This window comes from Chlamydotis macqueenii, chromosome 7 (assembly GCF_036417535.1).
Source record: "Chlamydotis macqueenii isolate bChlMac1 chromosome 7, bChlMac1.mat, whole genome shotgun sequence".
NCBI lineage: Eukaryota > Metazoa > Chordata > Aves > Otidiformes > Otididae > Chlamydotis > Chlamydotis macqueenii.
The window spans coordinates 20,562,542-20,586,642 of NC_141562.1; the positions used below are offsets into that span (position 1 = coordinate 20,562,542).

The 24,101-nt window shown below is 42.2% G+C and overlaps 2 protein-coding genes and 1 long non-coding RNA gene across 3 annotated transcripts in view; all 3 read right to left on the reverse strand.

Annotated features, from left to right (window-relative positions):
- Positions 1-6,573: 6,573 nt before the first annotated feature.
- Positions 6,574-12,705, reverse strand: LOC104473434 (bone morphogenetic protein 7). The gene is made up of 5 exons (XM_086752292.1): positions 12,417-12,705; positions 12,091-12,230; positions 11,291-11,407; positions 9,936-10,137; positions 6,574-8,309 (listed from the first exon to the last, which is right to left on the reverse strand). The coding sequence occupies exons 1-5, from the start codon at positions 12,703-12,705 to the stop codon at positions 7,861-7,863; spliced, it is 1,197 nt and encodes a 398-aa protein (XP_086608418.1). The 3' UTR covers positions 6,574-7,860.
- Positions 12,706-12,831: 126 nt separating this feature from the next.
- LOC147600095 (uncharacterized) lies at positions 12,832-17,811 on the reverse strand. Its single transcript, XR_015259116.1, has 3 exons — positions 17,472-17,811; positions 13,880-13,983; positions 12,832-13,043 (listed from the first exon to the last, which is right to left on the reverse strand). It is a non-coding gene; the product is annotated as an uncharacterized LOC147600095 (long non-coding RNA).
- A 3,246-nt stretch (positions 17,812-21,057) lies between these two features.
- ERCC6 (ERCC excision repair 6, chromatin remodeling factor) overlaps positions 21,058-24,101 on the reverse strand; it is a 49,060-nt gene continuing 46,016 nt past the window's right edge. The window contains exons 20-22 of the mRNA XM_086752765.1: positions 23,532-23,733; positions 23,120-23,198; positions 21,058-22,677 (exon numbers count right to left, since the gene is read on the reverse strand). Coding sequence (XP_086608891.1) covers positions 22,249-22,677; positions 23,120-23,198; positions 23,532-23,733 — 710 coding nt within the window. The 3' untranslated portion in view covers positions 21,058-22,248. The remainder of the gene's footprint in view (positions 22,678-23,119; positions 23,199-23,531; positions 23,734-24,101) is intronic.

Below are 24,101 nucleotides of genomic sequence, written 5' to 3' on the forward strand. Positions count from 1 at the left end.
ATTAACTATCTCGGGGGCTTCTGTACAGAGAGACAATCAGCACACAGGGGTTACCACAAAGTCCTGACCCTACGATTGCGTGTGGTGAAGAAGGAAAGGCTGGGTGGCCTTGAGCAGCACAGAGCTCTGGGGAGCTGATGGACTTCTTGGACTAAGGCTGGCCTTGCTCAAGCAGCAAGTGCTATCATGAGCTGTCATCCAAGGAACAACAAGAGAGGTGGAATGGCCATGGGCATGCTGTTAATCAGTTTTTTATGCTACCTGGCTGGATGGGAACAGAGAATCCTGCTGGCATTCTCTGGAGTTTATTTAGGGTTTGTAATGTTCAAATTGTCATTTTTAATTTTTTTTTATAATTTTTTAAAATTTTCTTAGCCTGTCCCTAGGCAAGATATACATTTACACTTTCAGTGCTTACATTCACATTTCATACGTGCATTTGAGTTGCAATCACAAGTCTCAGAACATGTTTCTTGCTCCCCAGCATGAGAATGAACCCGTTGAGAATATTTTCATTATTTTCTTTTTAAAGATTAAGTGTTGATCTTTGAACACTGAAGCTGTTCACAGGAAAAAAAAAAAGGCCCTTTTGACATTTTTTTTTTTTTAAATAATAAGTTTTTTTAAATGTTCAAAAGTTACTTGAAATGAAGAAAACCCTAAAATTATTTCAAATTACAAATGTAAAATTATGTTGTTGTAATTAGAATAAAGGATTATGGAACTCTGGAAAAAAACAGTAAGATTTTCTTTTTAGCATGCAAAACTTTGAAAGCTAATTTGACTGCTAATTCTCATGCAATGGGGAAAAATATTTCTGCCCATTTCTGCGCAGTACTTGCTGCAGGAAAGCAGTGAGGCTGAAAGATGCTGAGCCACAGAGGCAGTTGGTGTCCTGGTGTGTGACCATGGTCTGTCCTGTCCCTTAACCAAAGGTTGCTGCCTTTGAAACAGCTTCTGAGCTATTGTATTTATAAACCAATATGAGGAGCATATTGCACCTGCATAGCAATTTTTGGCTTCTGAGGCTCTAAGGCTAGTTTGAAAATATTGCTTGATGACTGCCTCTCATCACTTCTGCCAGCGGGAAGTCAGTCTTGTGGTCCAGCTCTAAGACTACCAGGCTTTTGTAGGACTCAGGTGAGCCACCCAGGGTGGCATTAATTTCATTACATGCTGGTGTCTGTGTTGTGGGTGTTGGAATAAGTGAGTCTCAGCCTCATTTTCTCTAGGTCTTAGCCACTGGCCAGACTACACACACAACCAGCAGCTGTCCAATGTCCACTTCAAAACCTCATCTAGGTAGAAGTCACTAGCTACTGTTAGTAATAGGATTTAAGCCTGTAAAATAAGGGCTGAAAATGACAATGTACCCTTGTGAATCAGAAAGACTGTTACTGCAATAATAATTACAAATTATATTTGGAAACAGGAGATTATTATAACCTAGGAGAAATAATCCTAGGAAGCTTCAAGACATCTCAGAAAGGCTAAGCATATGTTAGTTACTGCTGACCCATTTTCCACCAGAAAACCAGAAAGCAAAATTTTGCATAGTTTTATAACATATGAAAATAAATCAACCACTTTCATTTCGTAATCTATGCAATGATTGAGCTAACCCCTAGCCCCCTTTTAGGTTATATTAGCAAGAGCACCGTCAGGAGGTCAAGGGAAATACTCACACTGAGAGTGGCTGTGCACTAGGACAGAGGCCAAGAGACACTGTCAGATCTCCATCTTTTGAGATATACATAACTCACCCAGACAGGGTCCTGAGCACCCTGCTCTGACTTTGAATTCAACCTTGCCTTGACCAGAAATTTGGACAAAGATGATATCCAGAGGCCCTTTGCAGCCTTATTTTTTTTTTCTGTGATTCTATTCTTGAGCAGTTTTTGATAAATAAAGGAGTATTTTATGAATGTCAACTAAATAACCATTCCCCCAACATGGCGCACAGTCGGTGGTAGAGAAAGGATAAAACTTATTAAATAAACCGAAAAATTATCAGAAGGTAATGGTTGATCTAGTTAAGTTAGATATTGACTGGAGTATCTAACATGCCTATTTCAGTTGGATTTTTTTTTAAACAGAGATGTCTTCACTCTAACAGCAAATGTCTGTCCCTCCAGTCAATAAATCAAAATTTTAACTCCTATTGCTCAATTATTTTTCCTGCATCATCAGCTGTTGTAATTCTGATTTTGAACCACTAAAATCTTAACACCTTCCACTTACAGCCTGGACTTCAGCACTAAAATGGGAATCCCGGGAGCAGCAGTGGAGACCCAGAATTAAGTACACACACTGGTTTTACGCTGCCTGGCAACTCCATTTAACCTGATAGTTAACCAAGTAAGATTTTTGTAAGCAGATCTGAAACAGTATACTGGGGTTTATGGCATAAAACCGCTTTGTGTCATGAGGTCTGGATTTACAGCATCACCAAATTATGCTTTCAGTTAAAGGCCAATAATTTATCAGTAACAGGTCGTTTCCCCACTTACAGGATAAACTTAGAGCTTTTGTTTTCCTGAACCAAGACAGGCTGCGATCTAGCTCTGAATTAGGGCAGTTAGTATCTGCACGAATCTATAGCTGCACACATCCTTGTGACAGCAGAAAGTTAGCAGTCCCTCTTACTCTGTGAATGGCTTCTAGCAATAAAGCCAGTAGGAAGAAATAAAACATTTAATTACCGGCTTTTAGGCACAATTGTCTCATTCACCAAAGGTCAATTCACACCTGCTAACTACTCTCCTTGCAGGTGAGCTGCATGCGATGCCAGAAGGGGAGAAATGGCCTAGGTGTGACATACTTCTGCACAAAGCCATTGAAACGTACCCTCTGGATGTGGCAATGTTCTCAACTTAGCCCCGAGCACTCCACCTCAGTCACGGATAAGTGGAGCCATCCTTTGGGAAGCAGGTTGGGATGAACCAGGAGGGAGGTTGCCTCTGTAGATGGATGCCTGTGCCCATGGGTGCGTATAAAAAACAACTCATATGTGAAACACTTGTGTGTATATATTTGCATGTGTGATCTTAAAGGGACTGGAGACAATCTGGAGGGTTGGTTATCTGTGGGAAAGCCCTTACTCACTTATAATAGCCACCCAGCTTCTCTCCACTTTTTTCAGGAGACAAGCTCCAGGGCTACGAATCAAATACTATCCTCCACGGGTCTTTCAAGTGAAGCCACATTTCCCACACGGAGAACAGGAAGCATAATAACTACCCCAGGCAGTCGGGAAACAGCTCAGAGCATTTCTAACTGGATGACTCGTACAAAACATCATTCCCAAGCCTGCAGAGCAGACAGAATAGAGGCCTTTCAGCTGCTTACAGCACTGCTGTGCTCCAGCTTCCTCAGGGCAGGCACATTTAAGTTATCTTCCCCCTCATAAAGGAAACCATCTCAGACCAATTTCCCCAGGACAATCCCTTCTGCTTTACCTGCCTCAGGGCATCCCCAGCATATCCCTACTCAGCTTCAGTGCCAAGAAGCACCTTCCCATAATCTATATCTTGTGATGGGACCACCCTTAAAGCAAACATTTCTACAAACAGACCATGGAAGTCCAATCTTATACTCAGATCCCACTACCATCCCACTACAGAATTGTTGGGGCCAGATTTAGTGCTCTCTCCACCTGATGCAATAAGAAGTATGTTTGCACATACCTCACACATCTGGACCTCTTTAATTCCAAACCTGAGCCAACCTCGGTATCACAGGGTTGCACACAACCCTACAAATTTACCCTGGGATTGGATTCTCTTCCTAGGCATTGTCTGAGTCTTTCAGCCTCCAAAATTCTTCTTTCCATGTGCCTGTGGGTATAAAAGGCAAGGTGCGTTATCTACCAGAGTAGAATCACACTGATCCCATGCTATGGAGAGGATGCCGAGAACCACAAGCTGTCAGAGATCCAAGCCAGCAGACCCTGAGAGGCAGAGCTGAGCACTATGTGGATGCACCACTGTGAATGGCTGAAAGGGTGCTCTGCTTCCAGCCACCAGCTGAGCCGGCTCAGACAGCCTCACACCGGCTGTGCGCCGTAGCTATGCCCTCGATGAGGCTTGGAGCTGGAGGCAGGGGAGAGATGCTGCAAGGCCCTCTAACGTGGGGCTCTTCCTCTGTATGCCTCCAGATTTCAGCCTCGGGGATGTTGAAGCCCGTGGTGGCATCCAGCACATAAAATGTGCATTCATTCCCATTTGTTTCTGCTCTTTACAAGGAGACTCCTTCAGGGGCAGGTGTGCTCCTCGTTGGTCTTGGTATAGTGTTTATCACAATGGGGTCTGCTACCAGCTTTCCTCTCTCTTGCTGCTCTTGGGATGCAATATGGTATAAAACCACATAATTTGTGTCACCAATTCTTTTCCAGACTGTCCATGATGAAGACTACCCCTGTTCCCTTCAAAACCTGAGCTGTTGCTTTTTGGTATGCCACCTAAACACATGATGTTCTGATTAAACCGAGACTCTAGAGTGTAGCATTTCTTATTTTGCAATTCTTACTTACAGGTTAGTGAATAACAAGAAAGCACACTTTGTTCTAAAAAAAAAAAAAAAGAAAAAAAAAGAAAAAAAAAAAGGAGCATACTTTTGCTTAATCGTTATTCTAATTACAAGTTCTGGTGTAGTGTAAATTTTTTCCCTTGGCATTATTATGAACCTCATTTCCTTACAAAGTCCAGGATAAACAATTCCAATATATTTTGTTTTAATTATCAGGGTTTAATGGGGCATAATGAGACTATGTTGAGCGGCGCAGAAAAAAAATAATTTAATGTGTGCAAAACTACTGAGTGCCCCTAGCTTGACTGTGCATATTTCACCTACTGTGGGGCAGCACTATGTTAGCTAACATTCAGTGTGCCCATCATTTATTTATTAATTATACTTGCTTTTCAATGGAAAATTTGCCTTTTTTTTTAATCTTGGCATTTAAAACAAGAAGAAACCAATTAAGACATCCTGGAAAAAAAGTGGACAATTCTCTGAGCTGAGCAGTGAAGGATGCAGCTGATGCACAGCTGATGGGGCTAGAAGCATTTATCACGTCATGGACAGAAGACTGCAGTGTGTTGGATGCACAACCTGCCTCAGCCAGTCTGTTCCAAATGCAGTCCTTCTCCAGCCGCAGGGAAAGCTTCTGGCTTCAGTTTTTCAGGTCACTACTAAAAGAAACACAGATAACATCAGCTGAAGTCACCATTCAGAAAGGACTTTGTCTGGACTTTCACTATAGATACATTTTCCCACTCCAAAGGTGTGGTTCCTACAGACTTAACATGCCACAGATAATTCTGCAGTGAAAAGTGCAAAACAGCAGCCTGGGAAATAAACCGATAAAGCGAGATTACGACCCTTTACACTTCCAAGGTCCCTTTGCCAATGGCACTGAATCCAATGGTTGGGCGTGGCTCACACAGCAGTTAGCACCACTCTGCTACCACATTTATATTCCACTTTACCAGGGTGGCCATATACCAAGATCAAAGCACACTTCCTCCTCCAGAAGTTTTACCTAGGTAGAGGAAGAATCCCATTTGCCTAGGAATTGTGAACATGTGGCAGGGTGGTCAGCACAGTGATGACGGGCTGTTCTGCAAAAAGGAGGAACAGTTTTGTTCTGTGCCATGCTGGGCACATATAGCAGGTCTGAAACACTCAGGTGTACTGGACTCCCTGTGCCTGCACCATCCAGCTCTCACACCACCCGTTCAATGCATGATCTGCTGGATGGAAATACAGGAGCCCTATCACAGCATGTTTCCCTGGCTCGGTGAAATCAAGCTTTTTGTCCCTAACAGAAATGAGCTTCCTGAATGCTCCACTACCTGTTTCAGCCTGGACTGAGCACCAAATTATTTGCCTTAACTGCTGCTCCCAGCAACAAGACCTCCTCTTGGAGATGTTCTGACGCTGGAGTGTTGCTGCTCCCCTGGTACAACCACTCTTGCAGCTTTCCAGAGAAACAACCAGGCAGGAGAAAATCCTTCTTTCCACACCGGCCCATGCAGGCCATCCTTTCTTCCTAAATCGTTGTCTTGCTCAGGCTCATCTACTCCACCCATTCCAGGCTGTAGTTACAGTTAACTGCGTGCCTGGCCTCCACATACAGGGCACAATCTGCTCATCCATACATTGTACCTGTGAGTATCAGTATTTCTTTTGTCCTGACTTCGTAACTTCAGAGAAATTTTAATGAATGCACCCCAAGATATTACAATATATATGAAAATAAGGCCTTACACAACAAGACAATTGAAACCATGTCAGGTATGTTAAGTTCATGACCTTCATGAGGTAGGGTCTGTTACAAGCACCACAGATGACCAATGTGAACAGCTTTAATCCCTATGCCTAACTCAAGCATGAGTTACAAGGTCTTGATAGGGTGCCCACTGAAGCCACTGGGAACGTCTTCTCTTCCGGAAAAGTATTTGATTCATGACACTAGGAAGGAAGTTCAAATATCATACAAAAAAACCAGACCAACCTTGCATTACATATATTTTAAAATTAACATTTTATATTAAGTTACTACACTCCTAAGTGTTTGAGTTTTAAATAAAATATATTTATTACAGACATCTGTATTTACAGGAAAAAACAACACATTTACATAACTTTTTTTTTTTTTCAATCTCATTGGAGTAAAAAAGTTCTCCGTGATGTGTCTACCCATGGGAGATGTCATGTTCTGTGAGAAGTCAGCTCCTTCAAGGATTAATGGAGACAAGAAACCTAACCAGGCTTAAGTTACAACTCAAGAAGTTGACTCAGGAACTGCAACAGGCTGGTTACCTGCATTAAATTGTAGCAGGACTGAAAGACTTCAGGGAGACCCTTTCAAGTCTACATCCTATGCTTCATGGAAGAATGGAAGGGAATCAGTACCTTCCACCAAACTTGCCTCAGATATAGGACCAGGCCAGCATCCAACATGTTCTCACAGACCTCCAAAGTTTAGTGGTCTTTCTTCCTGCTAAACTATGGGGATTCTAATCCAAGCTTGGGATCCCATGGTGCAGTTATTGCATAAATACACAAAGGCAATCTCTGCTGCCGTACAACCTAAGAGCCACAACAGACCATAGTAGAAGAGAATGATTTTACAAAGAGGGGGACTAGTTGACCTTTCATCATACAGAGGTGTGGCCCTGAGTTAGAAGCCAAGTCTGCAGATTTCCAGACAAATGCTGACCTATCTGTTCCCTCAGACTGGCTAGTAAGTCACTGGGGGACTTAGAAGAGGTCTCTGCATTCGATAAAGCTCCATAAAGCACAGAGGGAAGAAGTGCATTTCTGAGTAATGTATGAGCTGCAGATAGTAGAGGCCTCAGATTAACTGAGGGCAAACACTTACCCTGAAAGCTCTTATGTGGGAATGTACATCCCCACTGGATCATGCAGTCAAAACTGAGTAAGGTTGTGTTACTAAGAAATGTGTACCCTGTTCTGGATTGAGGCAGGATACCATGCCTGTTAAATCACAGGAAATTTTGAGCCTCAGTATACACAACAAGACCTTAATTTGCACATTCAACGTGTTTCAACTCCTTCACACAGCAAATTCCTGTTTTTAATGGTCTCCTCTGCTGTACAGACACTCAAAGAGTTCTCCATGTGGGTTAGTGTACCCTCCAGAAGCCCAGGGCTCCTCGAAAGTCAGCCTTAAACACCTTTCCACACAGTCACGGTGAGGGGAGAAGAATCTGAAGCACAGATGATTATCTGTCTCTCCTGCTCTGTAAACTGAAATGCCATGTCCCTTGGTATCTTCAATGGCAAACAGGGAAATGAATCCAGATTCACACCAAATACAGGTAAAAAAAGGTCCTGCTAATGACAACCACACCTCGTTGCCACCATGCCTTTATAATTTTTAAGGACCACATTCTCTTTGTCATCAAAGTAAAGAAGATTGAGGGACTTTAATTCATCTGGCACACAGCAGGGTGTGCTGACATCTTGAGACAGTTTAAGTGTATGGACTATGGACTGAACTGTAGCATGGTTTGTTGCATTCAGACTTTCCCCTAAGGGGAAGAGACAGGATCCTCTGCAATAAAATGCGTTGTATCCACTTGGGTAAATAATCCATCCTGACCAGCCAATAGCACGGAAGTCAACGTAGAGTTCCCTTCGATGGCATGCTGTTACTTGGCTCTTGTCAGAAGGCACTGCAGCAGCTCGAGGTCTCCTGCTCATGCTTGCACTGCTGCTTTCAATGACCGGAGTTTCATGAGGCACACGTGAAGCACCGCTTCTGGCAGGGTTCATCTCTGGTTCTGAAAGGAAGTCACGTATTAATCTTTCTCAAAATAAGTTAATTTCCTTAGTACAGTATTCTGCATGACAGTCTATTCCATAAATCTACACCAAAGTCTTCGGAGCAGATTGTAAAATCACATTTAACTGCGAAAGTACCACAAGGGGTGTGTATTCAATTGCAATTTTAGTCATATTTCAAAACTGGCCAAATCTTGTGTTTCACATTGTGGCATGAAAGGCCCCAACTCAGCGGAAATATAAAGGAAAAGCTCAGTAGTATATTAAATACATGTGAACTCCAAAGGCTCTTTTCAGGGCTGAATCTGGTCAGGACGGTATTAACCGTCTTTATAGGGCCATTCCTACAACACACAACACGCTAATCGGTGCTAACAAAGGGTGGAGATCAACAGCCTCTTTCTCTCCAGTATTCTTCCAGGAACTCTATCCATACACTTGCAAAAGACAGTGTGTTCTTGCAGAGTAGTATTTTTAAAAATATTTTTCAATTTTGGATCTGAAAAAATTACCACTAGGTTTATGGAACTCGGCTAGAGAATCAAGCTTACTGACAACATGTTTACTTCTAAGAAGCCTCGATAACTGTCTACGGAGACCTCAAGATCCATGTACAGAGGCTGAAAACCATTGATATACAGGCTGGTAGAAGAATAATCTGCGCAGATTCACTGACCACAAACAACAGGCAGATCTAGGGAGTTTCTTCATTGAGAAATGGGAACCAATTTCTCAGTCTTAGCACAGTATCCCATACAGAGCTTGGTGCTCATTAAATTTGGATCTAGGATTTTACTATCAACATTTTCCTCGGAAAATAGAGATAAATAAAAAAAAATAAATTGTTTATAATAAATTTCACCACATAGTTCTGAATATTGATGCAAGCCCTACCTAGTTTCTTTTCAATGTGCAAATGCAATCGTTTACCAGAAAACCCTGCAAAACAGAGTCAGTTTTGCCCCTCCTCCCAGTTTGTGCTCTTTGCATTTATTAGGCTCTAAAATCCAGCCTTAGCTGGTTTTACTGGAAGACCAGTGGGAAAGGTAAGATACTGTTTGATGAAAGCAGCTTTCAGTCACAACGCTAATTAGTCACTGAAGTTAAATAGGTGCTTAAAAACCAAGCCAAGGACAGAGAGGTTTAAATTGCTTATTTAACAACCTCTTTCACTCTTGAAAACTGCACTTAATAACTCTACTTACAGTTGCTTTACCAGCATTTTCACTAAGTTTTCCAGGTCACAGAATTTTTTTTTAGCCTAAACCTAATCCATGATTTTTGCGCAAACTTGTCCAGCACAAAAATAATATAAATGCCAATTAAAAAAAAAAAAAAAAAAGCTCCCACCTCTTTGCAAACAAAACAGACCAGATTCCCACTAGACTTTATGAGTATTTCCTGCAAACACAGTTTTTCTGAGGGGAGAGGCAGCTTAAGATGCTGGGTGACCTACTAGCAAGAACTATCAAATCAAACTCTGATCAGTGACAAAGCTGAACCTCAAACCTGTTTAACACTGCAAGTAAACACCGACACTGGGTATACACGAAGCAGCAAGAGGTAAGAGAAGATTAACAGGGAGTTCATATTCTAAACCAGCTGCTGCTGTTGTGTGAACTTACTTGCTGAAGAGGGTATAAAGCTGGAAGACCTCCGTTTGTTACTGTTGGTGAAGAGGACAAGGAGAGCATTTCTACTCTCCTGCGAAGCGCTATTGCTCTTCGCAAACTTAACCAGATTGTGCTCAACTCTATTGTTGTATACATGTGTTGTGGTTATCAAAAAGCCATGGTTGGAGCTGCTGTTTCCAACCCACTTGGAAACCTGGTAACAAAGGAGAAATGAAAAAATCTTGTTTAAATATTCTTATTACAGCATTACAATTAAGCAATGTTTATATTAGGAAAAGGGAACAGGCAATAAACTATGAAAGCATAAGAACATATATTATCACAGAAGTGAGGTAACGGTATACCTGAGACTCAATTGAGTTTAATATTTAAACCAGTAATTCAACATTTAAAAACATAGAAAATACCACATGCATTCCTCAAAGCTACATTTACAGGAAGATAATTAATTTCAGAGAACTTACTAGTGAATAGATAAGTCCAGGAGTTAAAATTAACGTTAAAATAAATCCTCCCTGACTTTAGTTAGGAAATTATTTTTTCATAGCAATCTTAATAACAGAATAATATGAACTCTCCAGACTTCCCATACCATTAAAACTCATTTAAATCTAACAAACATGACATTTGAAGAAATTAGCTTGCAATCAAGCAAATTTATAATTGTTATAATTACAGACTAATAGATAAGACCAGGCTATTCTCAAGCATGGCTATCATGCCTTAAGGTGCAACTCAATGCTGTTCAGTCTGATCATAAAGCTTCAGCAACGAAAAACACTAAGGGTACAGACTGGAATGCAAGAAACTGTATGTTTTAAATCACGTTTGTTTGTTTGCTATGGAAAGGCATTCACATACTGTTGAAACTAACAAAGGCATTCACATACCTTGAAACTAACAAATAAGTCTACAGAGGAAGTTAAATGAAAAACAATCCAACCAAGATAAATTCCAGGAAAAAAAAACTGCTCTGCAGTAATGTCACCAGAATAATAAGGAGAAATGAAAACCTACTCTTAGCACACAATCAATGCCATGTCGTTTGGCAGCCTAAGGACTAACGTGTTTTAATCACAATGACATACTTGGCCTGATGTCCCTCCTATCGACTAGGTTTGGGTTACTCAATTCTCATTATGCCTGTGCTGCTAGCAGCATATAAACACTTCGTTAATTCAGGTAGAACCAAGTGTGCTTTTAAGTGCAAAGAGAAAGCTTCTCCCTCTGCTGCTGCTGTTCCGTTTGAACCGACTACAAAACCCAGCATAAAGGTCAATGCTGGAGTTATGAGCTGTCATATTAGGAGACATAGAATTAAAATTAAGTCAGAATTCTCTGCTTACTGTCTGTGTGACGTTGAACACTTCCCAGCCTTCTGTGTACAGGGACAACAACCTTGATGCAATGAGATTTTTTTTGTGTGGCTTACTTCCACTCTCCAAGAGCTCGTACACTTCCACCTTGATGAGAGCAAAACAAAACAATAAGAAATTAAGCCAACTGTTCTTTCAGAAAAACAAGGAGGATGAAGATCATGCACACTCCTGCTACGTCATAGCTGTAAAACTGTGCTATCATTCTAAACCAGACAAAAAGTAGGTTTTGGACAGTTTAACAGAAAAACAAGTACCACTACTATAGAAAAATATCCTGATCGTCCCTTTTCTTTCTAGTTTGAACACATGATACCGTGAAACTGTTCTGTTCTTCCACATCTTCATCTTCAGGTTTGCAAAAAGTACAATCCTGCCTTTCTCCAAAGAAACAGATACACTCAACGTCAGAGTCCTCGCCTGCCCTATTTTTATATGAATCTCTGATCGCTATTACTACTTTTTTAGAGCAGGTCAAGCAGGTAAGTTTCATTCGAATTTCAACACATCTCAAAACCCAGAAAAGTACGGTACGGTTAGAAATAAGTCTGATGTATGTATCTTCAGGGACAGCTCACTGACACAGTGTGCAAAAGACAGCACAGTGCCAAAACCCCGTGCCTCATTCTTTGCACGCTGGAGGTGAAGAAAACGTGAGGACGACAATAAAATAAAGCCGGTTCATGTGGTGAGTGGTTGCACTCCTCATTTTCAGTATTATTAACGGTGAAAGCACAAGTGTTTACTAGACAGATTATCTCCCCACTTACTTTGCAGAAGTGTTTCACCTCAGACCTTCTAGACACATGCGTCCTCTTCAGCTTGAAGACCCTGAACTCGGCTTTCAGCATCTGCTCGCCCCTCTCCATCGCGCTGATGTCGAAGTAAAAGTGGTACTGGTCCACGTGAACTGGAAAAGGGCCTTCTTAAGGAACAACCGAAGACCCCACCGAACAAGCCGTACCCCCGCGCTAAGGGGCTCCGCGCCGGGGGCCGCTCCCTGTCCCGGGAAACGTGGCCGCTGCTCGGCTGCGGGGAAATTCACCTCTCGGCCCGGGCCCGGCCCCATCCCCGTCCCGACCGCCCCCTGGCCCACCTCGGTCCTCGAAGCTGCGCACCACGTCGCCCTCCAGCAGCCCCGGGGCGCGGGTGATGCCGTTGGCGTCGGCCACCTTGTTGAAGAGATCCACCATGAACTGGGGCGGCTTCTTGCGGGGCAGGACGTCGGGCGGCAGCTCCTCGATGTCGAAGACCTCCCGCAGCCGCTGCAAGGCCGCCGCCAGCACCTCGTCCCGCGGGCCGGGGGCCAGAGCCAGGGGCAAGCCGCTCGCCGCCGGCAGGCTCAGCAGCCAGGCCAGGGTCAACCACAGCCGGCCGCCCGCCATGGCCGGCGGCCCTCGCTCGAGGAGGCCGCCCCGGGTGCCCCCGCCGCTTGGCGGCTGTGACCGCAGCGGGCTGAGGTGGCAGCGGCCCTTCCCGGGCCCCGGCCCGCCCAGGCTGAGGGCGGCGAGGCGAGTGCGCCGAGCAGGGTGCTCAGCCCTGATGGCCGCTTCCCCCGGGGCTGGGCGGCCGCACCCCACGCCTCACCCGGGCCATTAAGGCCGCATAAAGGCTCCGTGGGGCATCGCCGCTCGCTCGTTAACATCCGAGGGCCGCCGGCCAGGTGTGATCCACAAGGAGAGTGAACCGGGAGTGGCTGCTGCTTTCAGGGGAAGCCAAGCGTCTGCAAAGAAAGCCGCACTTGTGAAAATCTTAGTCTTCAAATTTCGGGTTTTTAATAAAAGGCTGCGATTTGGACCTTGCCGATCCCAGGTGCTGTTTCCTGTCCCTGACACAGCGAGAATACCTACACTCGGAAATGAGCGTCCTCCCGCTCCGCGGCCCGCAGCACCCGGCCTGCCCTCGCCCCAGTCGCCAGCTCCCATCCCGCTGCCCTGGGCGAGGGCTTGGGTAGCGAGCCCGGCGTTGGCTGGTGCAGTGCGGCAACAGCGGCCAGGCTTCGAAGTAACTAGGGCTGGGGGGAGGCATACTCATTCTGAAAAGCAATTTTAAGGCTTAAGTAATTCCCAAATTGCCTAGCTTTCAATAATTTGCCTTTTTTCCCTCCACTTTGGTTGATGGAGTTCCACCTCCCCACCTCTCAGAAAAAAAAAAAAAAACCAAACAAAAAGCAACCCCAAGCCCTAAGCATCCTGCAGACTAGTCCTTTTTAAGGCTGTCTGGCAACTGACCGAGGAGCGATTTATACATTCCCGATGGTTCATGCAGCACTGCCTGTTCTGCACGGCCCCATGCTCCCTTTCCAGGCAGGAAGGCAAAGGGAGGTCGGTTATGGGGCAGACGGAAATGTCCTTTGGCTCCTCTGCTTAGGCACATTGTGTTAGACAGGAGTACTCGCACTGAGCAAGCATGTGGGCCCGCAGGGGAATGAGGTGGTGACAAAGGTTACAGCTCCACACTCTCCCAAATTAGCCATTTGAAAGAAAGAAAAAAAAAAAAAGAAAAAAAAAAAGGTTTAATCTGGGTTATCCAAACAGCTCTGGTACAGGAACCACTCACCTTTTGCTGCTCTAAAGCCAAAGCTCTTAGGGCACTTGGCATGTGGTTCTTCAGCTGCAGACTCCCTCCTACTGTCACTTCTTCCAGCTTTCAGCTATTGTAGCCTTATGGTTAAAAAAAAATATGGATAGTTATTATTGCTATGTTTTTTTTTTTTCCACCAGGAAATAAACTTGCTGATCCAGTTTGCCACATAAGGTGCAGAGGACTGATGGAGGAAAATGAGAAACAGTGATGGGTTAATCAGAGCAGTGTAAAGAGCACTGTTGCTGCACATAAAGCTACAGCCAACTTTGATTCTCAAAACTTCACTTGCCTTCTAAGGGCTGTAGGTATCTCAGCTTATGGCTAACAGCAGTACTGGTTAAAGTAATATTCATTCAACTACTTGCCCGAGAGCATGGAAAGAGACTAGTGATGACTTCTTATGTCTTACTAAACTGTTTTTCAGTCATCCTAAAAGCTCTGCTTCCACTCCACTGCTTCTTCACATGCTTATCCTCACAAACCCTACCCTGCCCTTGGGCCTCTTCATTTACTCCAGTATCCTCCCTAGGCATATACCTCCATTTTTACTCTCATGGTGCTGTTTCCAGACATTAATGTCTGGAAACACATAGCTAGGGTTCCCAAACAACCGTAACTCTGCCCTAGAGGCAAAGATTTATGAAAAAAATCCTCTCTGTTTAATATAAGCTGGGACCACAAACAACAAAATGCCTCAATCATGGTAGTGCAACTACAGAAATTCCAGCCTACAGTTAGCCAAACGTAACCCACTGAGTGCTGTGTTCTTTTGTTTTCATATTTCTGATTAGGCAAACATAATGAAAGCCTCGCTCTCTATTCTTTCGTAAGACTGTATGACTCACCACTTATGTAAGCCTTATGCAGGAGTTGGTCATAGCCCCACTGATGATACTACGTACTGGTTTGCAATTAGTGCAAGGCTTCAACCTCCCTGTTCTGTACAATAAAAATAGGCTCTCTCAACTTTTGTGTTGTGAGCAGTGTGGCTTTGGGAGCCTAGGAAAAGCAGAGAATCTGTAGGGAACTATGATAGTTAACAACTTAAAATTTTAGGTGGATTCTCTAAAGAGTTCAGCATTGGCATTGCTTTTCCTTCTTCCTTTCTCAAATGACAGCTTAGAGGATCTGAAGAGTTCAAAATCATCTGGCTTTGACATAGTCTTTGATGCCAACGTAATTAATATGGGATAGCAATATTCAAAAAGCATGGTCATTGCATGGTATCATTAGTGGGCAGAGCCAAATTTACTTGAGAACCTTAGTTGTGCATTTCAGAACCTTAGCAAGTTTGGACTTAAATGCAAGTCCAACCCTGCCATTCAGAAATGAAGAGCTCAGCTCAGATTATACTCTCCCTTCTCCTATTAATTTCACGCTAGCAGAAACAATAAAACTAGTGGATAGATCAGGCTGGAAGTTGCTTTTTTTTTCCTCAACACTGAAACTTCGTACACTCTCTGTGCATGTTCTGTATTTCCTAGTTTAGTGACTCACAACAGATTTCTTATGGGGGAAAAAAAAAGAAAAGTGTCATTTTCTGCTCCCCGAATGCAGTGATGATGCACTGCAGTCTTTACTGTGGCTTTTGCAGGCAGGGGTCAAGAACACAAAGTATTTCTCTCACTTCATAGCAGCTGTCTTTCTTAGACCCACTTAAAAAAGAAGAGGGATGACCCTTGCATGAAAGATGAGAGACTTCCCTTTACTTTTAATGATAGTAGAGGCAGCAAAACCAGTGTCACCAAAAAGAGTTAAGAATTACTAAGGACAACTTAATCTTCCAAGTCTCAGCAGAAGGAACAGGACTGTACCACATCAGCGATACAGTGTGAAGTAGGAGTGTTGACGTCACCCCAGAGCCTAGAATAGCAATCCCTTGAGGGCTAGGAAGATGGAGAGAGCCACTGAGTTAGTAAGTGTATATTCAGCATTTAGGTTGAATGTTGAAACAGGGAAATTATAAATGGCCCTAAGTAGCAGAGAGTGTTTTTGCCATGTATCTAATATATAAATACCTCTCCCAGAGGAGATAAACTCCCAAGTGCAGACTTCCCAGCACATCCTGACTCCAAGACATGTGCCCTACTCAAGCCCTTCAAAAACTGGACTCTCAGCAATTTTGTATGATAGTTTTGTGTAAACTACAGTTGCTGAATTAATGATCTAGACAATAAGATGCCATATTACTGCTGTTTTCCCAACCAGGACTTCTTTGTACTGTGCTATCATTTCCCCAAGGATTTCCAAAGGACGCGAAAGATTTATTGCCTTGCCCAAAAGACTGCATCCATCAGATGGGCAAACCAATGCACCAGCCAGTATAGTACTGCATCCAAAGTGACCCAGGGGTTTATAGCAGGAGAACCCACATCTTTCTGCTCCTAAAAGACCAAACAGGTAGATTGCTCCACATTTTAAATCATCTCAGTGACTATGCTACCTAACTTAATTCCTTCCTAATTTTTCCTCATGGTTTAAATGATTTCTTGGCCCATACAATGGGAGTAAGCCAAGTTTGGATAAAGCTGCTACGGGGCCCCTTCACATCTAATCTCTAATCTTTTCATCATCTTTATGTAGCATTTGAGAAAGCACAGGCACCACCAGCACAAGAGAGACTGCATCGTCCTTCCTTGCTGAACCACTGAGATATGGCTGTTCCTCAACATCTCCTCCCTCCAAGAGAGAAAACTGCTTAAACTGTTATTACTAGATTTGACATAGGAATCACAGCAGTATGCAAAAAGAATGCAAGTTGGGTATTATCCCACCAATTTTATTGTTCATCTCACCAGTTCCTTCTTTTAAAAATAAAATTATTTTATGTTGGAGAAAAGCATTACCCTTTCAAAAGAACAGTAGTCAAATTACTTTTTTTTTCTGTAAGACTAGTTTGTCAAATTAATTGCTTAGATTACTGCTTCCTGTGACAGCTTTTCCTGAAGAATACATCCTGTAACAATAACTAGAAAAAGCAGTGTGAAAGTTATGTGATGCCTGCCTGGGTATCTTTGTCAGTGAGAAAGTATGGTATATCATTATATGTGGATTTTTTTTTTAAATAGATCTCAACGTGTAACATTTAAAATCTATTGGAAAATTCCCCCCCTCCCCACCAATGCTGTTATGAGGATTCCCCTCTCATTTTCACACAGTTACACAGTAGTAGCATTATTTACTGAACAGATTTTGTATATCTGCTCAGTCTCGGCAAATGCAAAACATTCTCCCTGTGTGAAAAGCTTTTTCCTCACATAGTAGTGATGGGGCATTACGAGTCCTGGCAGTATTAATTCACTACCAAACTGAGTTAATTGGTAGATGAGGAAAAAAGCCCTGATTCAACTGCAGACTAACACCAGTATAACTAAGCGTACTTCATACATAACTTACATACATACATAACTGGGGAGTCAAGACACAAAGCCATTGCCATCACACATCTCCATGATTTTCAAAAAGTACGTCTGAAACTGTGTCTGGAGCTCAGCCAAAAATGGAGCCCACAGGATCAGCCAAAATCCTGTGCAACAGACTATCCCTTTTCAGGAATGCAACTCACCTCTAATTGTCCTTTTCATACAGCAGTATCAATAAGCACAAACTGGACAAAGGCTAATGTTCTGTAGCTGTTTCAGTAATGTACATGCAGCATCCCAGGTAACATGCTTTTTGGCTCTGATGAAGGCTAGTATTGGAAGGCTAGGTCCTCGAGGAACAGCATCAGCCCATCCATGTCAGTGGAGCTGCATTTACAGGAGCTGAGGAACTGGAAACTTCTCAGTCCTAATGACTCAGTAGCTCAGAGAAGGGAAGTGCTGCAGGATTTTATGAACAACAACAAAAATCCCAGCAAGTTCTTCTGAAAGTCTTGTCCCTTCTGTTGTAGCTTCTTGAAAGGCAGAGGATTACACTACTAGAACACAGTCAAAATTAGTCAAGTTTAGCCATCTTGGAATCGAAAGCAAAGTTGACCTTGTGACTTGAGTACAATTGTCTATAGGTGACTATCATCCAAAGCCCAGACTTAACAGATATAAAAGCACAATTCTCTACAGCTTTACTTGTGAGGATAACACTTTTTAGTTGTAGTAGACTAAATTCTCCACATGGTGTAGCCCTTTGAGAAGCGGCTGAGCCACAGTATGAAGTTATGGATTTAAAAATACTCCTCTTCATTTTTAATCACCATTTCTATCAATCTATCCATTCAGCATCTTGCTAACATTTCTTTGGTGGCCAGTCATTACTGTTCAGAAGAGTCAAACGCCTACAAAATTCTGCTGAGCTGCATGCATAGTAGGTCATATCTACATTGGCACTACATTTTTGGAGTAGCATGATGCTCAGCTTTTTTCATAGTAAATACATTTTCAGTAGTTCCTTGTGGTTTTTTTTTGTTGTTTTAAATTTAAAGATTATACTTGCTGTTTCATGTCTTTCCTTAAAATTTAATGATTTTTTCAAACTTGATTCCTAAATTAACATCTGTGTTTTGATCATTCTTTATCCCCTTTTTACTGAGGTAAGAAAACAAATTATAAAAACACAAACTTTCCAGATGAATGATTTTTGGAATAATGCACAAATACAGTCATAACTACCAACTGTAGCATTGAATACTGGGAAACTGAGAAGGCTAAAACATATCTATAAACTATTTTAACGGTAAACATGCTTGACTACGCAATAGCATTAGTCAGGAATTATTTCAGATATTCTTTCACTATGCCAAAGGAATTAACTTTACACAGGTGAAGCTAAACAAACAAAATAATACCTTGGAATTAACAAGTAATGCTTTATGAAATAAAAGTAGGATTACTCTGAAATAACTTTTACTTTAACATGTATAGCAGCTGTATTATATTCCAGAACAACTTTTACCTAGAAATCAGCCTGTAGACTTTTAATCACATACACTTTTGAGATTAAATACCTTTTTTTTTTTTTTTTTTTTTGAGTATTGTACTAATCTTCATTCAATCTTTTGAACATTTTAAAAGCTAGTACTGGAAAAATATCTAGTTGCTAGGATGTATAATTTGAAGTTGTATGAAAAATGGAAATGTACTTAAAGATAATATGAATCATTTAGTCAGAGCCACACTATACAGGAAAAGATGGCTCCCCCACCCCATTCTTCCCCCCCACCCCCAAAGACAACTTCTAAACAGACTTTTGGTTTTGCTTTTTTAATAAGTCCATAAAAGCCAAGGATTTATAAAAAGCACATGCAAGTCCATTTACAGATCAGCGAGAAGCTGCAAACTTTCCTTAGTAGAGGAACTATGTCTTTCAGATTGGAAGGTGTAAATGGAACAGGACAGCAGAACTGGCAGCTAAGATGACAACAGCAGCTTTGTTGACAGCTGAACTCCTGGTTTGTGCCTGGGGCACAGGGGGCATGACACCCAAAGCCAATTAAAATTCCCTAAGCTTTGGACAGAACAGCAAAATTGGGTTTTTTTTACTCTTTTACTGATCCATTTTAAGTCTTGTCAACAGGTCTACAATTTTTAAAGTGTTCTGTAATTGCAGCCTAGATTCTTGGTTTCATCTTTCTCCTGAAAGAGGAAATGCAAGTGAATATAAATAGGATCAGAAAAAGACATCAGGAAAATGTGCAACAGTCCCACTTTCAAATGCTATGAGGAAAAGAAACAGATTCTTGGACTGTGCCCACCCAACTCCAGTTTGTGAAAAGTCAACTGACTAGTTATTGAAAAAGTGAGGCACCACTTTTTGAAAATCCCTACTTTATCCCTGAGCAAAAACCAGAGGAAAAGCCATTGGAAGTATCTTAAAAGACTTTGTTTAGAACAAAGTAATAGTTTGTATTCTTGCTTCACCATTCATCTTTCAATATTTGTACTTTCGCTTGAAATAAACAAGATACTTTCACACTGTACAAAACCTAAAAGTAGCTCAGCTTTCCCTTTTGTCAATAGCTTAGAGATGGGAAGGACATTTGGCATATTTAACTGTTCCAAGTTTAAGCCATACGGTAATTTAATGTTGCTGCAAGAATGTGGTTTTCTTCTCAAAATTTATCATTTTTTTCCCCCTTAAGACTTCCTTACATAGCACACTAGTACTTTGAAGACAGACCTGATGTAGTACTCGAGTTTGCTACAAATAATTCAATCCTTCCTTCCTTCCTCGGAAGAAAATGGGTATTTCAACTTGTCTGTCAGGAAGACTGAGATTTCCCTTACCTACAGAATAGGTACGACCTGTAACTTCTGTCTATGCTCCAATTATGTCTCTGGCCAAAAGTCATTCTCTTTTATACAGTGAAACCACTCCCCTTCTATGTTGGGTTTGTGTAGCAGGGAGGGCTACAGTGGCAGCTTCTGTGAGAAGCTGCTAGAAGTTTCCCCTTTGTCCCGTGGACCTGGCCATCTCTAGGGCAGATCCGCTGCTGGCCAGGGCTGAGCCAATTGGTTATGGTGATAATGCCCCTGTGATAACATATTTAAGAATGAAAAAATAAAACAGAAGCGTAGGCAGACAGTGGGAGGCAGAACTCTTGTGGTCCTCACTGTCTGGCCTCCTGCCAGGCAGCTATCTGGGGCTCGACTTGGCCTGATGGAGAGGAGGAGAGGAGGAGGAGGAGGAGAAAGAGAGAAGGAGGAGGAGGAGAGAGATGTGACAGAACATGAGAAGCAACTGCCTGAGCCTGATTGTGAAGAGGAACAGCTGCAGATGCCAAGGTCAGTGAAGAAGAAGGGGGAGGAGTAAAGTTGCTCCCTGCAGATTCCCCTGCAGCCCCTGGGGGCCCATGGAGGAGCAGATACCCACCTGCAGCCCGTGGAGGACCCCATGCCAGAGCAGGCGGATGCCTGAAGGAAGCTGTGGCCTGTGGAGGGCTCACACTGGGGCAGCCAGTTCCTGAGGGACTGCACTCTGCAGAAAAGGACCCACGCTGGAGCAGTTAGTGAAGGACTGTAGCCTGTGGAAGACACCCCATGCTGGAGCAGAGAAGGAATGTGAGGAGTTCTTCCCCCGAGGAGGAAGAAGTGGTAGAAAACAATGTGTGATAAACTGACTGCAACCCCCATTCCCTATCGCCCCTGTGCCAGTAGGGAGGGGCGTGAGGAGGTGGAGATAGTCCAGTTCAGCCAGGAAGAGGGGAAGCTGTTCTTAAGATTTGGTTTTTTTTTTTTTCCCCCCTCACTCATTATCCTGCTTTGGTTTTTATTATTAATAAATTTTATTTGTTTTTCCCAAGTTGAGTCTGTTTAACCCTTAATGGTAACTTGAATGATCTCTCCCTGTCCTTACCTCAAACCTTGAGCCTTTTGTTATATTATCTCTTCCCCATTCCCTTGGAGGGTGGGGAGAGCGAGTGAGAGACTGCATAGCTTGGTCCTGAACGAGGCAACTATAACATCCTCTGACCAACTAACACCTCAGTCTTTGTCAATGCATAAAATTTTAAGTGCTAAGAAGGAACTGAAAAGCTTTTGACGTGAATTACAGTGAGACCCATGAACATTTCATGGGATTTCAATGATCAGTCCACAACCTGTGACAAACATAACAGTTACTGTCACCTCAGTGGTAGGAAATACTGTACCAAGCAATTGCCAGTGGTATACGGGACTGTAACTGGATTAATGATTATGGTGTAAATGGACTTTCCGTTATATAATAAGTTTTCAGTAATTATCAACCGTCAGTTGTCTCAATATCCTGCCAGGCTTTCAGTTTTTTGTTATTAAACCTCTGTGGCAGTAGAATTATTTCCCAAGTTCGTTAGTAAGTTACACTGCATATGCTAGATGCTGCCAACAACAAAAGCACCAACATTAAACTAAATTTCTCACTACTGATGAAAGTGTCATACAATGATTTTGATGCGCTTGTCGGTACAAGTGAATCTCTCATGCTGACCACTACAATTTTTTTTTTTTTTTGATCGTACACTGTGCCCCACAATCATTCAAGTAATATACAGAAAATAGAGGAAGAAGTTCTTGGAATTTCACAGAAATCAAATAAGAAGTCTTACAACCCATGGCAACATCCATGGTTCTTATTGCAATAAACTGTCAGTTTGTATTCTTCATCCCATTTATATTAAATTTCTTTGAAAGAAAAGGTGCTGATATTTTGTATTGTTTCATCTATGAGGTAGATGGCACTTTCATATAAATAGTGTAAATCAGAAATTAAGTTAGCTCTGAGCTTGCAACAAGCACTGCACCACTGACTGCTCAAGTAAATTATTAAATCATGAATACAAAATAATTCCCATTTTAAAAGACAACCAGTAAGTTTTTGAAAGGAGAGTGGTGGCCGAAGTGCAGACAGGTGTCTTCCCTTGACAAAGGTCAGCGGAATTCTAGCTTTAGCCTCCAGACACCTTCACCATTTGGGCTTCTATGGAAGGTGCAGAGATTGCGGAGAAGTTCTCTAAAGACGCAGGACTGCACTGCAGGCAGTTTGGACTCAAATTCGTGCAGTAGTTCCTGAGTGCTGGCCTCACCGTTCACACGGGCCTGGAATGCTATGAAGTTACGCATATCCACGAGCAGTTCATCGTATTCTGTTGAACTCGGGGCTGGGGCGGGTGCTTGCTGATGATTTTCATCTCCCTCATTCCCTGTATGTTGTGGTAAAATAAGGTGGTTTCTTGCCCTCATCTTAGCTAATAAAGATGAAGAGTCTAGTGCACTGGATGACGATTCTCCAGATTTTCCATCAAAGTGCCCATTGGAACTACACTTCTTTACATTTTCTTTCTTTAGTGTATCTGCATCCTGCAAATAAACACAGATAATGGAGAAAACCAGGTTTTGAGATCCACAGAATCTGTTAAACAAACTCTGCCTGCTCTTCAGACTTAAGCAATAAACATGAACACTTAGAAGCTAGCCATCTGAAATACACAATAAAGAGGTGATATGTTCTGGTCTCAACTTTAGAACTTCGGAAGGAAAAGAAAAGCACTGCTGGTCTTGAGACAGATAATGAGACCATGTTGCAATCTGTGACTGCTGTATCTAGTTAGACTTCATCAAGATGCTATATCAAAACATGAAAAATCAAATTTATGGGTGACTAAAAATTCTAGAATTCTACAGAATCACACCACAAATGGGTATGAGACACATCTGCAGTATAAACCGCATTTGTTGCGTAAATCAGAACATTTCACATGTATCAGCTATTAAAAGAGAAACGCTAGCTTGCATCTCTTACCTTGCACTTCTTTGCAGGTGAGGCACAAGTGGAATGTGAAGAAAGCAGCATAGAGTTTCTTTTTTGACCAAACCGACTCCTGAAAACCCACAAAAGAATTAACTCCATAAAACATCCTTCTCAAAATGATCAGGATCGTTTTGCCAAAGGCACTGACTGGGTCTGCATTTTAGGGTTCTCAAGTGCTCTCTGCCAAACTCTCTCTCCTCTACTGTGCAACAATAATGCTTTCTCTGTACTTCAGAATGGACTTCCTAGGCTTGTAATATGCCTTCATGTCTTTATTAAATATAAAACATGAAACGCCACTTTGATACATGTTACTGCACATATTAAGTGCAAAAAAAAAAAATCCATAGCATCCTTAGGAATTCTTCTATTTTTGGAAAAGCAGTGTGAGAACTGAACTTACTTTATTCCTGATGGTGCACCTGAGAGACCACTCATGCCTGTCCAGGTTGGCACACCAGAAGCAGCTCCTAAACATCGCTGTCGAGAGACTTTTAAAGCTCTTAAGGCATCCTGAGCCACTCTGTTTGCTTCTGCTTCCACCAGCACATAATCTGCACTGGAAGCTTCCACAATGGCATCATGCTTCAAAACACTGTGTACCCCTAAAAACCAGAAGATATAAGAAAAAGTGAAGGAGGTTATCTGTACAATTTAATTATACCATTAAGTCACCATTTCAATGAATGCCACAACCATGTTTTTCCTTTTTCAGGTTGATTATATTCAGCACTTCAGTATAGTAATTTCTAGTAAGAGAACCCCCTTCTATCAGTTCAGCAATCTATTTGACAGCAAACCACTTCTGGTGTGCTGATGAGGTCATTATTCACAACAGACTTTGCAATTACATGGGTAAACCGATCATTTTTATTGTTACAGACAGGACAGACAGAAGTGAAACCCTTGTGTAAGTGGAGATTGGTTACATCTTAATTCCAGAAGAAATATTGCATTACTTGTGTATCCAGAA